At 41.2% G+C, this 15466-nt stretch overlaps 7 protein-coding genes across 7 annotated transcripts; 3 read left to right on the top strand and 4 right to left on the bottom strand.

The window, feature by feature from the left end:
• Window positions 1-441: 441 nt before the first annotated feature.
• Window positions 442-4760, bottom strand: SJAG_04642 (hexaprenyldihydroxybenzoate methyltransferase Coq3). Its single transcript, XM_002175695.2, has 2 exons — window positions 4554-4760; window positions 442-4497 (listed from the first exon to the last, which is right to left on the bottom strand). Exon 2 carries the CDS (start codon window positions 2476-2478, stop codon window positions 1672-1674), a length of 807 nt encoding a protein of 268 aa, XP_002175731.1. The 5' UTR covers window positions 2479-4497; window positions 4554-4760; the 3' UTR covers window positions 442-1671.
• On the top strand, window positions 568-2595 carry SJAG_04643 (vacuolar sorting protein Vps60). Its single transcript, XM_002175696.2, has 3 exons — window positions 568-880; window positions 949-1100; window positions 1188-2595. The coding sequence occupies exons 1-3, from the start codon at window positions 815-817 to the stop codon at window positions 1600-1602; spliced, it is 633 nt and encodes a 210-aa protein (XP_002175732.2). The 5' UTR covers window positions 568-814; the 3' UTR covers window positions 1603-2595.
• Window positions 2690-4526, top strand: SJAG_04641 (peptidase(MPP) complex alpha subunit Mas2). Its single transcript, XM_002175694.2, has one exon. The coding sequence runs from the start codon at window positions 2886-2888 to the stop codon at window positions 4365-4367; it is 1482 nt and encodes a 493-aa protein (XP_002175730.1). The 5' UTR covers window positions 2690-2885; the 3' UTR covers window positions 4368-4526.
• SJAG_04640 (enhancer-mRNA decapping Edc3) lies at window positions 4462-7792 on the top strand. Its single transcript, XM_002175693.2, has 2 exons — window positions 4462-5150; window positions 5199-7792. The coding sequence occupies exons 1-2, from the start codon at window positions 4818-4820 to the stop codon at window positions 6186-6188; spliced, it is 1323 nt and encodes a 440-aa protein (XP_002175729.1). The 5' UTR covers window positions 4462-4817; the 3' UTR covers window positions 6189-7792.
• SJAG_04639 (iron sulfur cluster assembly protein) lies at window positions 4694-7763 on the bottom strand. The gene is made up of 3 exons (XM_002175692.2): window positions 7451-7763; window positions 5269-7359; window positions 4694-5177 (listed from the first exon to the last, which is right to left on the bottom strand). Exons 1-2 carry the CDS (start codon window positions 7565-7567, stop codon window positions 6220-6222), a joined length of 1257 nt encoding a protein of 418 aa, XP_002175728.1. The 5' UTR covers window positions 7568-7763; the 3' UTR covers window positions 4694-5177; window positions 5269-6219.
• Window positions 7697-10865, bottom strand: SJAG_04638 (protein phosphatase regulatory subunit Ekc1). The gene is made up of 2 exons (XM_002175691.2): window positions 8979-10865; window positions 7697-8930 (listed from the first exon to the last, which is right to left on the bottom strand). Exons 1-2 carry the CDS (start codon window positions 10706-10708, stop codon window positions 8162-8164), a joined length of 2499 nt encoding a protein of 832 aa, XP_002175727.1. The 5' UTR covers window positions 10709-10865; the 3' UTR covers window positions 7697-8161.
• A 299-nt stretch (window positions 10866-11164) lies between these two features.
• On the bottom strand, window positions 11165-13870 carry SJAG_04637 (general amino acid permease GAP1). Its single transcript, XM_002175690.2, has one exon. The coding sequence runs from the start codon at window positions 13232-13234 to the stop codon at window positions 11510-11512; it is 1725 nt and encodes a 574-aa protein (XP_002175726.1). The 5' UTR covers window positions 13235-13870; the 3' UTR covers window positions 11165-11509.
• Window positions 13871-15466: the final 1596 nt, after the last annotated feature.

The raw sequence follows: 15466 nt of genomic DNA on the forward strand, positions 1-15466 counted from the left end.
TCCGTTACGGCAGAGGTGATAAAGCCAACTCGTTAGACGTCTAAAAATATCAGCACAAAAATTACAAAAACGACGGATATACAAAATTCAATGCTGTGGGAGTAGAATGGTGTAAAAAATGTTTTAATTTACTATGAGTAAATGCCATTAAACTGGATTATTTATCTACAAAAAGCGTTGGTGGAGTTGTATCGAGAGGTATTTCACCACACAACGAGATAGCTCGCAACTCCTCGGTTTTTGATATAGAGCGGCTATTTCGTATTTTTAGCAATTTCTAAAATATATTTTTTTCAAGTTAACAAGTAATACTTTCGACCGTGAGTGGTGATATCACCATAAATGAAATGCGAACAAAGAATCACCTTCCGTCGGCACATCCGTTGGTTATATTATTTGATGACGTCATCGAAGTACTTCAGGACCGGCAATCTAAAAAAGAGCGGAATAGAGATATATAATGAGAAATTGAATTAGTAAGGACGTTCTAGTGCTTTTCAGTGGCATTGACGATAGTTTTCTTCTTGTAGCTCTTATACTATGATTAATTGTGTGGATGATATTGCCAAATTGTTATTTCCCCTCTCAATAAACTCTCCACCAAAAATCATCTTCGAAATAGCTTTTGGTTTACAGAAAGAAAAGTTGAATAGAAATTGAGCTCGGTTGAAGTAAAGAATTGGAAGTTTAGCTGGGATATCGAATATAGGATTTTGTTTACTTCCAGTTCTAATTATACACGTATTATTAATTTTTCCCCTTTGTGAAACTACATTGTTAAAGAATTTTTTGCAAGTTACCCTCGAGCTGCACGATGTACCGCCTATTTGGAAAAAAAAAGGAGGAACCTACGGTTTCAATTACAGATGCTATTCAATCCGTACGTCGTGTGTCGTGGTGTTTAACGAATTCATGAGAAAGAAGATATATCTAACAGAAATGCTATAGTTAGACGAGAGAAGTGGCTCGATTGAAGTTAAGATTGCAAAACTAGACGGTCAACTGTCCGCTTTGCAGCAAAAGATGAACACAACGAGACCTGGTCCCCTCTTGAACAGCATTCGGCAGCGAGCCATGAATGTATTGAAACAGAAGAAACTGTAAGTAAGGCTGGGTTGGCTAAGGATTACAACAAGATACATAAGTTCCGTTCATTAACGTTGAAACGTAAATTCTAACCTCGGTAGGTATGAGTCGCAACTGCAACAGTTGCAGCAGCAGTCATTTAATATGGAACAAACAGCTATGACTACAGAATCATTAAAGAACACAATGGTTAGTGTACAGGCTTTGCAGCAAACAGCCAAGCAATTGAAAGCACAGAACAAGCAAATCTCTTTAGAGAAAATTGACGCTTTACAAGATGAACTGCAAGAGTATTTGGATTCTGCTGGTGAACTAAATGATATCCTCGGCCAGAATATGAGCTCGGTCGACATTGATGACGAAGAGTTGGATGCAGAACTTGAAGCACTGCAACAAGATCAAACGTGGGCCGAGCAGCAGGAGCAGACGAACGGGTTGCCGGCGTATCTGCAACCATTGAACGATTTGCCCGAATTCGTTGATGAGGAAACAAAAGAAGCTACGACAGCACAGTAGTGAAAAGTCCTAAGACTTCTTGGTTGATGGCCAATTAGCAATAATGAGCAAAAATACAGTTATGCATTTCTACTTTCCACGCATTGCTGGTTTCTGGGCTGAAAAGAAGTAATTACACCAAACCTTTGTTCCAGGCGCACCAAGAACCCACTTTCCTAAGAAAGGATTGAATGCAACACTGCGTTCTCCATTTACTGCCCATCCTTTTTCAAGAAAAAACTCTCGCATTTCCTCCGGTCGGATATATTTTTCATAAGTGTGTGTTCCTGGCGGGACAATATGAAGAACATTTTCTGCGAGCGTGAGAGTGAGCAGGCGTGAAACCATTGTTCTTGAAATCGTTGACAAGAAGACATATCCCAATGGCTTAACATGCCGCATTAATTCATTTAGGAAGTTTGCGGGCTCTGCGACGTGTTCCACAACTTCCATGACAGTGACCGCGTCAAATTGTTTCCCATTAAAATTGGTGTTCTCTATTGAGCCAAGTTTATACCGCAACTTGTTCTGTAAACTAGGGTCTTGTTTCATATGTTGTTGTGCAGCCTCTATGGTCCCGGGAGATGCATCCAAGCCAACAACGTGAGCGCCGAGTCGAGCTAGACTTTCACTGAGAATTCCTGCACCGCATCCAACGTCGAGAATTCGTTTTCCCGGGAACCAATTTTTCTGTTTGACAATAGAGCGTATGAAGTCGATACGAGGAGGGTTCATTAAATGCAACAGACGGCTGCTGCCATCCCAATCCCACCATGTTTTAGCAAGGTCGTCAAAGTGGCCTATTTCTCTTGCGAGTATGGAACTGTTGGATGACACAAATCTCTGGCACATTGAATGTGCCATCTTTGGTAATATCATCACATTACGTGTAAACATTTAGGAATGATGGTAGTAGAAAGTTAAGGATTGATGTTTAGGAGCTCTGTGGATCTCCGAAAAACTAAATAGGATGTAGTTCCTTTAATGAATGAATTCAATGACAGAATATATTAATAGACTAGAGTACAGCTTTTCTTGTTCAACTGGACTGTACGGATGTCTGATTGCGTAGCTTTGAGCTAATGTGACGAGACTTTAAGTGTCCACACTGAGTTTTTGTAATTACTTAACGCTGCAGTTGGGAATGCTTATATTAAAGGAATTGCAGCTATATTACGTACTATAGTTTCAGTAGTATTTTTCTTTCAACGAAAGTACGATGTTCAGCAGTATAATGGAATATTTAATTTTTTAAATTGGCTTAGTGCGAACGTGTAAGGTACGCTTCGTTCCTCTGTTTAACAATGTACCTGAAAAAGGCAATTTTCGGCTTCCAAAGCCGACCTTTATCTTACAAGGCATTAGGAGGAGTTCAGTTAGGGAAAAACATACCTACTTTATCTCGAAATTTGAGTAATGTTGCCGCGAAAGCAAAGGTCGAAGTAAACACCCTTCCTAACGGCGTCCGTTATGTCTGTGATCCAAGGAAAGGGCATTTTGCAGGAATGGGAGCCTACGTAAAAGCTGGAACTAGATTTGAGACTGGTTCGTTAATTGGATTAAGCCATGTTATGGATCGTTTGGCTTTTCAAGGAACGTCAACAATGTCGAAAACAGAAATGCAGCAGAAGCTAGAGTCTCTCGGAGGAAATCATATGTGCTCCGCTGGCAGGGAATCTCTGGTCTATCAGTCTGCGGTTTTCAATTATGATGTCAAAGTAATGAGCCAGTTATTAGCTCAAACTATGTTACATCCGGACTTTACGGACGAGGATTTGCTTCATTTCAAGGACAGTATATCCTTTGAAATCAGTGACATATGGAAAAAACCAGACCTTTTACTGGAGGAATTCACCCATGCTACGGCTTTTGGTAAAAGGACATTGGGTAACTCGCTCGTTTGTGAACCTAAAGGAATAAAAAACATCACGAGGGAAAATGTACGCAAGTACATTCAATCATTTTATCGTCCAGAGAACCTAACGTTGGCATACGCTGGCATTCCCATTGAGGTTGGAAAAGAATTAACAATGGAACAGTACGGTCACTTACCGCGTACAAGTAAACCCTTGGCTTACCCTGCTGCTACTTATATCGGAGGACAAAAGGCCATTAATAAGCTTGAGGCTCCTGAAATTCCATATCTTAAAGATTTCAGCCATATTGTTATTGCAATGGAAGGCCTCTCAGTCACAGATCCGGATATCTATGCATTGGCATGTTTGCAATTCTTGCTAGGAGGCGGTGGCTCCTTCAGTGCGGGCGGTCCTGGAAAGGGAATGTATTCACGTCTTTATCTCAACGTATTAAACCAGTATCCTTGGGTTGAAACATGTATGGCGTTCAATCACAGTTACTCCGATTCCGGATTGTTCGGAATCTTTATCAGTATCTTGGACGACGCTTCTCATCTTGCGGGACCCGTTATACTAAGAGAATTGTGCAACCTTGTGTTGAATTTGGATGCCGTAGAAGTTGAACGTGCGAAGAAGCAGCTTCGCAGTTCTTTGCTTATGAACCTTGAAAGCAGAATGATTTCTTTGGAGGATTTGGGACGTCAGATTCAAACACAAAATGGAGCCTATGTTTCACCAAGTGAAATGTGCGATCGTATATCGAGTCTTACTCGTCAAGACTTACAGCGCGTTGCTGAACGTGTCTTAATGGGTAAAGTTAATAATGCAGGTAAGGGATCTGGAAAGCCTACCATTGTCATTCATGGTGATATAGAAAAAGTCGGTGATCTACGATCATTGTGCAAACGTGCCGGCGTCGGTCGACAATAATCTTTGAGTCTATTTTTTTGGTTCTGACTAAATACCATTTTATTACCTTCCATTCTCACATTACGTTATACATTTCGTTGATCCATAGTTGATGTTTTAAAATTTGTACATGTTCACTTGGTTGATTTCACTGCCTTTTGTTAGACAAAAGTAACAACAATGTGAACTGTTAAGACAAATACATACTCATGATTCAAATATTGTTGCTTTACTGTAGGTCATTGTGATTTATTCTCTGACTTTCCACATTCTTTCATTATTTCAAAGAAAATAATATCAACGAAATATCTCTACCAAAAAAGGCGCACGTCTTTCGTTGAACATTGAGTTTCCCATTAATCCTGCTTTTCAACGAGTCTACTTTCTTTTAAGTGACACATAATATTACTCAGCAAAGTCTGAAGAACCATTCAACTCCTTCTTACGCCAATTGGGAAAATAATTTCCACAATGTCTGTAGCAGACTTCTATGGATCAAATGTTGAGATATTTTTAAATAATGGGTCTAAGATACAAGGAATTATAACGAATTTTGACCCTCAAAGCCTTGTTTTGCAACTGAAATCAAGACAAAATGTAATTCCTGTTATGACATCGCAAATCAAAGACTTACGGATTATACCTAACGAACAACCTGTATCTAAACCGTCTACACCTCGTTCTTCAAAAGCCCGCCTTAGAGAAGCGGACAAAGCTTGGAATACTGCTGACTGTAATGATGATTTTGACTTTGCAGCAAATTTGGAAAAATTCAACAAACAAAAGCTGTTTGCCGAATTTCGTGTATGTCTAATTTGAAGTATTGTTTAGCTAAATTTTCGTTAATATTAGGAAAGAGATAAATCGGACCCTGCGAAACTTTTAGTTTCTCATAACAAAAACACGCAGAGAAATTACTCACCAACCCAAAATGTTCTTGATTCAGTAAGTTCTTCGAAAGAAGAATCACCCAAGAAACCCGGTCCTAAAAATCCTTTAGCTGCAAATCAGCAAAAGACAAAAAAATCTCCCAAGTCCAGCAACAGCGAAACTATTACCAAAAGCAAAACATCGGATTCTTCTCGTAATGCTTCCGTTGAGCTTAAAACTAGCACAGGAGAAACAGTTGTCTCTGTGGATAAGGATATCATTATTAGAGGTGTATCCGAATCTATTTTGAACACAAATTCTGAAATTGTCGTTGAAGGCGCTGCTCAACTAATAAGCCAGTTAGTACATTCCTTCCTTGGAGGTTCTCGCCGTCTAGGAAAATTGAATCACAACCCGTCACCCGTCGTTTGCCTGTTAGTTGGTAAACACGATCATGCCTCGGCAGCAGTTGCCGCAGGTCGTAGACTCGCTTCAGTTGGAATAACGGTTGTCTTGCGTTGCACGCAGTTGAATAATATCGACGGCAAGCAACTACTGATGTTTGAGTCCGCCGGTGGCCTTGTACCTAGTGATGACGAATTTGGCAAATGCCTTGAATCATTGTCCACACCAGTGGAGCTGATTGTGGATTCTTTGAGTGGCTTAAGACCTTATGATTCTCGATACAACCCTTTGGTGAAATGGGCAAACCAAAATCGTGCTCCCATTCTTTCCCTCGATTATCCCTCTGGCTTGGATGAAAGTAAAACACTATCTATGAATGCGAAGTGGACGTTGGCTTTTGGCGCTGTAAGCAACGACTTGGCTAATGCTGCTCTTAATAAGACGGCTAACGATACTATTTTTCTTGGGAACCTTGGAACAGGATTTCATGTGTGGGAACAACTGGGTGCTGGCCAGTCTCAAGCTGATGGTGAATGGCTAACTCAATTGTCAATAAGTGACAAATAGTTGAGTTGTACTATCAATTACAAGTTCTTTTTTATTTCGCGCGAGTTCTTCTTTGAATATCAGCCGGAAAGTTTTTAAAATAACTGTTTAACAGTAAACTAGGCGCTGCGCTAAAGTTGCAGATTGTGTCTTTTGTTACATAGTTACTGACTTGTCTTAAGTCAGTAATCACACTCGGTGTTGCTTTTCCTTCCCGAACCAGTTCGAGCAATTCATTGATAATCTTTGTGCCATTACGACAAGCAAGGCATTTTCTGCAAGTTTCCTTCTTGTAGAACTTTGAAAAATTTAGTATGGCTTCAAAGACTTTGTCAATATCGTTGAGAACGATTACTGATGCTGTTCCCAGTCCAGTCCCTATTTGTCGAAGGTAATCATAATCCATGAGCATGTGTTCGCATTGCTCTTTATTACATATTCCCATAGAGGGACCCCCTGGAAAAACAGCTACCAATGAGTCCCACCCACCTATAACACCTCCATGAGTTTCTATCAGTTCTTTTAGCGGTATTGACAAACGTTCCTCGTAAACATTTGGTTGTCTCACATCACCGCTTATGCAGAATAGTTTTGTTCCGTAGTTGTTTGGTGAACCAAGAGAACGGAACCATTCGTCGCCGTTTTCTAGGATGCAAGGGATATTGGCAATTGTTTCCACATTGTTCACCGCTGTTGCACAACCAAAGACACCGTGTTCTGTGGGAAAGGGAGGACGCACTCTAGGTTTTGCTGCTTTTCCTTCAAGTGATTCAAGCAGTGCTGTTTCTTCTCCGCTGATATAATTGCCTTCTCCTCGATGAATAAAAATATCGAGACTAAAGTCTGTACCAAGTATGTTTTTTCCTAGGTAGCCTTCTTCATAAGCTTCGTTTATCGCTTCTTGCAGGTGTAATGCTTCTTTGTAGTATTCTGCACGAACAGATATGTAGCACGCACTTGCTCCAATTGCTTTTGCCGACATAATACTGCCCTCAATAACTGTATGCGGTACACTTGCTAGTAGATACCGATCCTTGAATGAGCCCGGCTCACCTTCTGATGCGTTAACAACTAAATATCGCATCGGGTGCTTCAAAAGTTCTGCAGTTGCGACAACTGATTCCCACTTTCTGCCGGTATAAAATCCAGAACCCCCTCGTCCTCGGAGCATGGAACGTGAAATTGTGTTTATCTATCCTGTTAGTATTTCGCATTCGCAAAATACCGTTTTATCATGTAACAGTATATAATTGTCCCAGGAACATAAGATGATTTGTACATACCAGAATTTCCCCTTTTTTTTTTAAAATATCACTCAGTTTTGAGTAACGACCCTGTTTTTTTGCAAATGCTATACTCCTTGCGACATTAAGGTTCACATTTGGAAAAATCCTGCACATGTCGATGTAATTAGGCTTAAACTTTTGGTATTTATGTCAAATTTTTCCCAAAAGTTGTCTTTACTGTCATAGCACAAATTAAGATAGATAGACTCGGAATTGTAGTCAATTGCTATACAGAGCAAGTCGATAAGAACATCCTAGGAACACAGGCTCCAAATTACAGAAGGGCAACGAGCAGCTCACCCCAAAACACTCGGGGAGTAGAGAATCATAATTACGAGATGGGTTGGTATGTTTATTATACCACAAACAAGAATAAAAACATGTGCAAATGTCTATCAAGTTGAGGTTGCAAGTTATTTTGTAAACTAAGTGCGGAATAAGTCTTTTGTATGAAAAGTATTAAGACAGTAATTTCCACGGAGCGTCGGGGAAAGAAATGTTATAGAATGAAACAAAAGGGCTACTGGAGCTTGACGGGTCGGGCTTAAGTTCGTGTTGAGTCCTAACAAAATGAGGCAGATAATTGTACACTGCACCAAAGGCGTAAGGCAAGCTTCTGCTAGAAAAGGAACGACTGGCAGATTAAACGATCACAAACGTAACTCATGATAAGCTACCAGCGTTTCAACGTGGCATCCATCGTATAAATCAATTACCTTCATTATCCTTGTTTTTTCTGGGGAAGAGAAGCAGACCGTTGCGATACTCATCCTCCGCAAATTCACGATCGTCATCATCGTCGTCATCACTGTCATCGTTTGCCTCGTCTTCATCGCCGCTGTCGGAATCATCATCATCTCGATTGCCTTCGTTGAGGAAAAAACCTGAGCGCGAGACGGACTGCTTACCGCGAGGAACCCAACCGACGACATCATCATCATCGTCATCAGAGTCACTAGAACTGTCTGACTTGTTAGACGGATCATTGGACATTTCTTCCGACATGTACTGCGCAAAATGGTCACGACTGTCATCATCGTCGCTATTGGAAGAATCCATACTTAACCTGCGAGACATTTCACGAGCCAAATGCGAATCTTGATCATCGGGGTCCGTGTCCGAATCCCGAGAGAGCTCGCGATGCATTTCAACGATATCATCGTCGCTGCTATTACTTTCAAGTTCCTGCTCCAAAGCAAATTGCATTTCAGGCAGATTGTTAGCATCCAACATCTCACCATCCACATCATCCAAATAACCAACCATAGAAGGCTCCAAACCGCCAAGGAGCTGATTATCCCGGGCACGTGTTTCTGCCAACGTTTCGTTGACAAAGTGCTGCCAGCTGTCCTTATTGACCATGTCTAAGATGTCCTGATGAAGAATGTTCTGATAGCGTTCCACAAACTTAATAACCTCTTCAGCGATGATAGTCAGATGACCCATGTACCCGGGTCGGAAACCGTTAGGTTTTGCACTTTAAATGTTAATAAGAGAGCGACAGGCAAATGCCAGCATTACTTACGTTTCTTCATCGCTGATTCTCTGACCATTAACAATCTTTTCTGTAATTTTTGTTTGCGTAAACATATCAAACGCAAGAGCGTAATTATGACCCTTGTCCATAGGTCCATTAAGCACTTGCTGAACGACATCGTAAACGACATTGTGAAGGAAATTGTTCCATGGATACTCAAAAAACTGATCCAAAATTATAGTTATCACGTTGTTTTCAATGAATTTGATTTTCAACAAATCACCGACAACGGGGCCCTTCACTTTTTCTTGTAGCGTCTCAGTGCTCAGAGGCTCGAAGCGCTCACCGTCTTCGACTATGTCCTCCAAGAAATTTGTCTCTTCTGCGGCAAGTTTTGTAGCACTTTCGATGTCAGTAGCTTGTGTGCTGACAACGGACTCTTGATCGGCCTCTGTCATATTTTCATCTTGGGACTGGTTTTGTCCGTCGAATGATGTATCTTGCGTTTCGTTTTCGTTGAATTTGCCGGCTTGGAAACCAGAATCATCATCAAGCGTGCGCGGGTTTCTAGGACATTTATTGTGACGAATCAGAAAGTCCCGAAGATGATTACGCTGCAAAACCATAGCTTCAGCATTTGGATCACTAAGGAGGGACATGTTACTGCAATGCAAAAGTTCAGCATACAGTTCACACACACGAAAACGTTCGAATCCCAAGGGTTTAATCTGTCCAAAGCTAGTAGGCATCGTCTCAGGAGTGTCCTTTGGATGCATTAAAAGATTTTGAAAGACGGGAATCTTTTCAGAGAATAAGCGCAACATGGTGCCAAGATATATTGGGTCTCTCGTAGTAGGCGGGAAAGTGTGTAGCGGCATCTGAAGGATGGGTGTAACATCGTAATCACTGTTGTTTTTGCGAATAAGCTCAATTACAATGCTCACGCCGTTAACAAGCGATGTAGTAGAGTTCGGGGCGCTCACATCAGTCATGTACTGAATCATGGTGCCAATCGTTTCTTCGGACACAAGCTCACGAGAGAGAGAATTAGGTCCAATAACACCAGGCTCATTTGAGTTGGCAGAAATAGCGATAATGGCTTTTATCACGTCAGCTACAGTGGATTGAATATCTGGGCTCATATTCGGATTAAGCAGCTGCAGGAGACGCTGAACAAGACCCTGACTATGCAACCAGTCTGCAATGCCAACAGGTGTTTCACAACGATCCATTGAAATGAATTTAAGGAGCAGATCCATAATAGCACTCGTTTCCACATGACGTAGGATTTTCTCCACCAAATTGTCTATGGACTGAATGAAAGCGACAAGCTGCTCTGTCTTTTTGTCCAAGAAGTGCTCATTAATTTTTGCGAAATACGAGGCTTGAAGTGGGTTTAGAGGATTCTCATTGTCAAGAAAGGTCCACAAATGAGCCAAAAGTTCATGGTTTTCAACACAGGCCTCGCATATCGACCACACATCGCTGCTGAGAATCTCGCTCGCGATAAACGATAATCTGGTCGTCTCGGGTTCTTCATACCCACCGTCCTGTGGTTCTTCATCTTCTGGTTCAAGAATATAATCAACCAGCTGGTTTAAAACAGTCGGCTTACACAAGTACTCTATCAGTTTCGGATTGTGACTTTTGCATTCGTCCAGTACTCCTGGTTCTTCCAGTAACTTTTTCAGTTGAATTTCTTCTTCTGGCTTAGAGAGGATTGCCTCAATAGCACTAGAGCTTTGAAATCCAAACCCATGTCCAAAACGCCAGAACATATTTTGAGCTACGTGTCACTGAAACTAACGGCAATCTTGGCGTCCTGGTCGGAAACAGTAACCTAAAGATTAATTTATTAATGCTTCTCCTTCTGACAGTCCTCAATGACTGGCTAAACCGCGAATTAGGAAGGAATAATGTTGCCGGTAGTGGTTTAGACACAAGGTGTGGTGAAATGGGGGGTAAGGAGTCTTGGTGGTGAACTACACGCCAGAGCAGCATCAGATTAAGAACAACACCATAGTTAAATGTTTGTCTGAGTTACTATGAATGCATAGACGATATAAGCTTTATAGAGAAACGATTCACGAATTACATTTAGTCGGTTTTTTGTTTATTTTCTCCAATTGTATCATTTTCGTGGGTGTAAGCGATCCCGCTTCGGTTGAATTACAGTACACCAAAAATAGGATCACCGGATGCAGCAGGCATAGAAGCTAGAATAGTCCGAAAGGAGTTCTAATAGCAAAGTTGTAAATGCTCATGAATTTATACGGACCAGCTGCAGCTCAGAATAAAATCGACTTACTCTAACCTGACAATTCTCTACATTTTAGCTATTAACTGGCGGCTCGGTATTTGGAAAAGCATCTATTATTAAAAACCAGCTTTAATTTTTAACCTCCGGTATAGGACAGGGATATTAATATGGAAACAAGGGAAGGCACGGAGGCACACAGGTCGAATAGCAAATGCTCGGTATGGTTGGTATAGAATTGCCGAACGAGGGCTGCCATTCACAACTGAGAATAACAAAAGTATATATGTGATTGAAAGGTGCAGCTGCTTAGACACTTCGTTTAGCAACAGGCAGACATCAGATTCATGAGTTTGCCTTTATCCTCTGTTGACTTTTCCATCATCTCGCTTTCATCGCGAACGCGAAGTCCAGTATCCAGATCAACCTCGGACAAGGGAGGACGACGAGTACGGTCATAAAACTTGTAACCAACAAAGAAGCAAATGGCGATAGGGAAACTCATGTAGTTCTGGAAAAAGTCACTAGCATTGGGTGATCCACCAAGAGGGAAAAGAGACACGTAGAACTCGGCAATCAAACACAACACGTTCAGACCGAAACCAAGGTACGAACCATAAACACCAGCGGGTGAAACGAAACCCAATTGGTTAAGGTCACGTCCTTGGCGCGCCCAGGCACGACGGAAGCAAATATGGGCCAAGTTAATGGAACCCCAAGAGAAGAAGTTGGACAAACCAGACAAGGCAAGCAACCAGTTGAATACGCTGTCGGAAGTATCCTCACCAGCGGCATTAATGAAGGCGAAGAAACCGAAGAGCAAACAGATCATCATAGCAGGAACTGGGCGACCGAGTCTGTCAATGTATCTCAAGAAACGGGGTGCATGACCAACTTCAGCCAACGCATGAAGCGTACGGGAAGCAGCATAGGTACAAGAGTTTGCAACAGAAAGAGTAGAGATTGTGATAACGGCGTTCATCACCGAGGGGAGACCCTTGATACGAGCATCTTGAATAGCAATAACGAAGGGAGAAGTAGCAGTACCACTGCCGCCGAACAAACGGTCTCCATCAACCTCGGGAGAAACAAGCAGACCAATCAACAGCAAACCAACAACGTAGAAAATGACAATACGCCAGAAAACTTGCTTGGAAGCACGAGGCACGGATTCCTGGGGATTGGAAGCCTCAGCAGCGGCAATACCGACAAGCTCAGTACCAGAGAAAGCAAAGGCAGCGGTGGTGAAGACAGAACAGAAACCCTTAAAACCATTGCGGAACGGCTTCATGCGGAAGTAATGGCCTCCAATATAACCACGAGGATCAGTGGTGACACCGCCGCAATTGATGACAATGGCAAGGATAATGAATGCCAAGGTAGCGAACACTTTAACAGTACTGAGAACAAACTCAACTTCACCGTAACCTCGGACACCGAAGACATTAATAACGATGACAATAAATAGGAAAATTGCGATCCAGGCAGAACTGTTTATATCTGTCCAAAATCGAATGGTCATTGAACATGTAGTAAGTTCCAAAGGCAAAGTGACAAAGTAATTCATAAAGTAGTTCCAACCCAAGGCAAAACCCCAAGCAGGATCGATGAAACGTGTAGCATAAGTGTAAAAACTACCACGAACAGGGTAAGCAACTGCGAGTTCACCCAGAGCATAGACGGTACAAAACATCATAACACCAATGATAGAGTAATCAATCAACAAAGAAGCGGGACCACCATTTCGCAGAGATTTACCAGAACCAACGAAGAAACCTGTACCGATAGCACCGCCAATGGCAATCATTTGCATGTGACGATCCTTCAATTTACGCTTCAGTTCAGGGCGCTCACCATTAACAGTGGGCATGGGCTTGAAATCATCGATGAAACGTTGAAAGAAGCCTTTGCGTTGAACATCGGCATATTCAATTTCGCCCTCGATATAGTCAGCGCGTTCGATGTCAACAGCCTCCTGGGGCTTTTCAGAAATCTTCGGATTCTTTGAATCCAAAGAAGAGTCGTATTGTTTTATAGACTCTGACATTTTGTAGAATGAGATTTAAGTTGAAGGGAAACGACAAAAAGACAGTGGAAAAGAATGAAAATGACAAAGATAATGTAAGGAATCAAAACGTTTGCACAGGGGATAAGCCGTTCGTCTCGGAATATGCGTTCAGATGCTTAATTAGAGAACTGAGAGTCGGGATGAAAGTCAAAATTGTGTGAGAAAGAATAAGTTCGGCGACACAACGCAATTGCGTTTCAAAAACAGTTGAAGTAGAATCAGAAAAAGAAATTAGAATGAAAGTGGATACCAGTGCGACGGGTGGTGATACACACGGGTTTCGCGTTCGTAAGAGAATTCAAGAACAAACAACCAAAACACTTAGCAAGCTGAAGACTAAACTACTAGCCAAGATAACTATCCACTCAATTGGTATACTCTATGTGGGTAAGTCAAAAGAGTATTGTTACAGAAGACAATTAGGTTTATCTGCTAGCGTTGTCCAAGTAAGAATTAAAGCACAAGGCGAAAAAAAAATTAAGAGAAGAGTTTGCTATAGAGCAATCACACGAGTGTGGCGAACTGTGTTCTTGGTAGCATACGGGAATTGTAAGACATTTATACCACGTACATTGTTGCTTCACAAGAGATAAAGGCAGGTTACAGAGATACCAGTGTCGAACTGGCTTATGGCAGATAGCGGTTTCCGCTTAAAATGGTCAGCAACGGAAAGCGCTCTATTTTTTTATTGGTGCGCTTCTGTTACCTTGATACCATGCGGGCTTGCTTTTATTGGCGCTGATAACATGGGTCGCGAAGATAACTGACATGTACGTTTTTGATTGGCTTGTTTTCAGACTTCGGTAAATCAAAACTTAAGCGAGGAATTCGAAAGGAAGCCACGTGGTCGGGTGCACGCCTTACGCAAGTAATTAAATAATTAAAAGAACTCAAGGATAACTATAGAGGAGCGTATACTACAAACTTGTTAAGAAGGAACTCATCTGGTGCTCACTTGTGTTTTCCTCACAGACAACCTTGACTTCTTAAAATCGGGGGGCGCCGCCTCCTTAAAGAATAACACATTTAAAGCATTTTAATTGGCTGTTTACAGTCGTGCCCCACACCCGTTGGCTACGCAAAATTCAACGGAGGGCTTTATCTAAGATACGACAACCTAGGCTTATAGGTGTGACGTGGGGGCATGAATTGATATCAGCCATGAGGGAAAAAAAGAATGCAGTGATTCCAAAAAGTTTTACTATTGCTCAAATGACGTTTGGTTCAGAGCCTTTTTCGTGCCGTAAGAGTTACCAGGGGCACGATTGGACGGCAAATTTACGATAAGATAGATTGTGCAGGGTGTCAGTTTGTCATGGACCGAATAAAAGTTACATAGTCGGAATATCTGTCTCGCACGAGTGCTTATCTTTGGTAATTGAACAGCTCAGACATTGCCGAATGTGGAGAGTAACATTTGTATAACGTTGAAAATACACCAAGTCATTGGGTAAAGCAGACGGGAAGGAATCTGTTTATCTTATTATAAATGCTTGGTTTGAAATGAAGTTATTGTGCTATACTGTTTAGTTAGCTTGTACCAAAGAGCTTTCCAAAGAATGGCATAGCTTGGGAGAACACTCTTTCCAAACTTTTTCTAACGATTTATCAATTAACTTAAGTGAAATATTAGTCTAGCTTCCCACTCGTAATTTTTTTCAAGTTATGAGCAACTATAAATTAACAAGATAATGGCAATTCAAATTGTTTGACAGTGTTATATTTATATTTAGACTTGAGCGACTCGTTTCGTACATCGTTATGAAAATCAATGTTGGAGAGTTTTTCTTCATAGCCACAGAAAATTGTCACGGAGCAAACAGACTTATGTCACTGACTCCGAGTGCTTCTGAATTTTGGAAATGTAATAATCCTCTGACTAATTGGTTTTTAAATTCAACTCAACATATCCGACCCCGTCCTGTGACAACTGGTATTAAAATATACTTGAATGTTTTGAACTAAGGATAAACTAAAGATGACTTCTTTAAGTAACTTTATGTAAACTAGATTAGATATGAGAAGTGAGATAAATAAAGGTCATTAAATGGATTATAGCTTTCAATATTGTTTTTAAAGTTAGCAAATTCACGGGACAAGGCCAGATATGGTTTAGCTGTCTGGTATTCCTATTCATTTGACCTTAACAGTACTAGATTTGTATTTTCAGTATTGAAGGAATAAGGTTTTCGTTTAACGATAACCTAAATG

This window comes from Schizosaccharomyces japonicus (genome assembly GCF_000149845.2).
Source record: "Schizosaccharomyces japonicus yFS275 unplaced genomic scaffold supercont5.3, whole genome shotgun sequence".
Lineage (NCBI taxonomy): Eukaryota > Fungi > Ascomycota > Schizosaccharomycetes > Schizosaccharomycetales > Schizosaccharomycetaceae > Schizosaccharomyces > Schizosaccharomyces japonicus.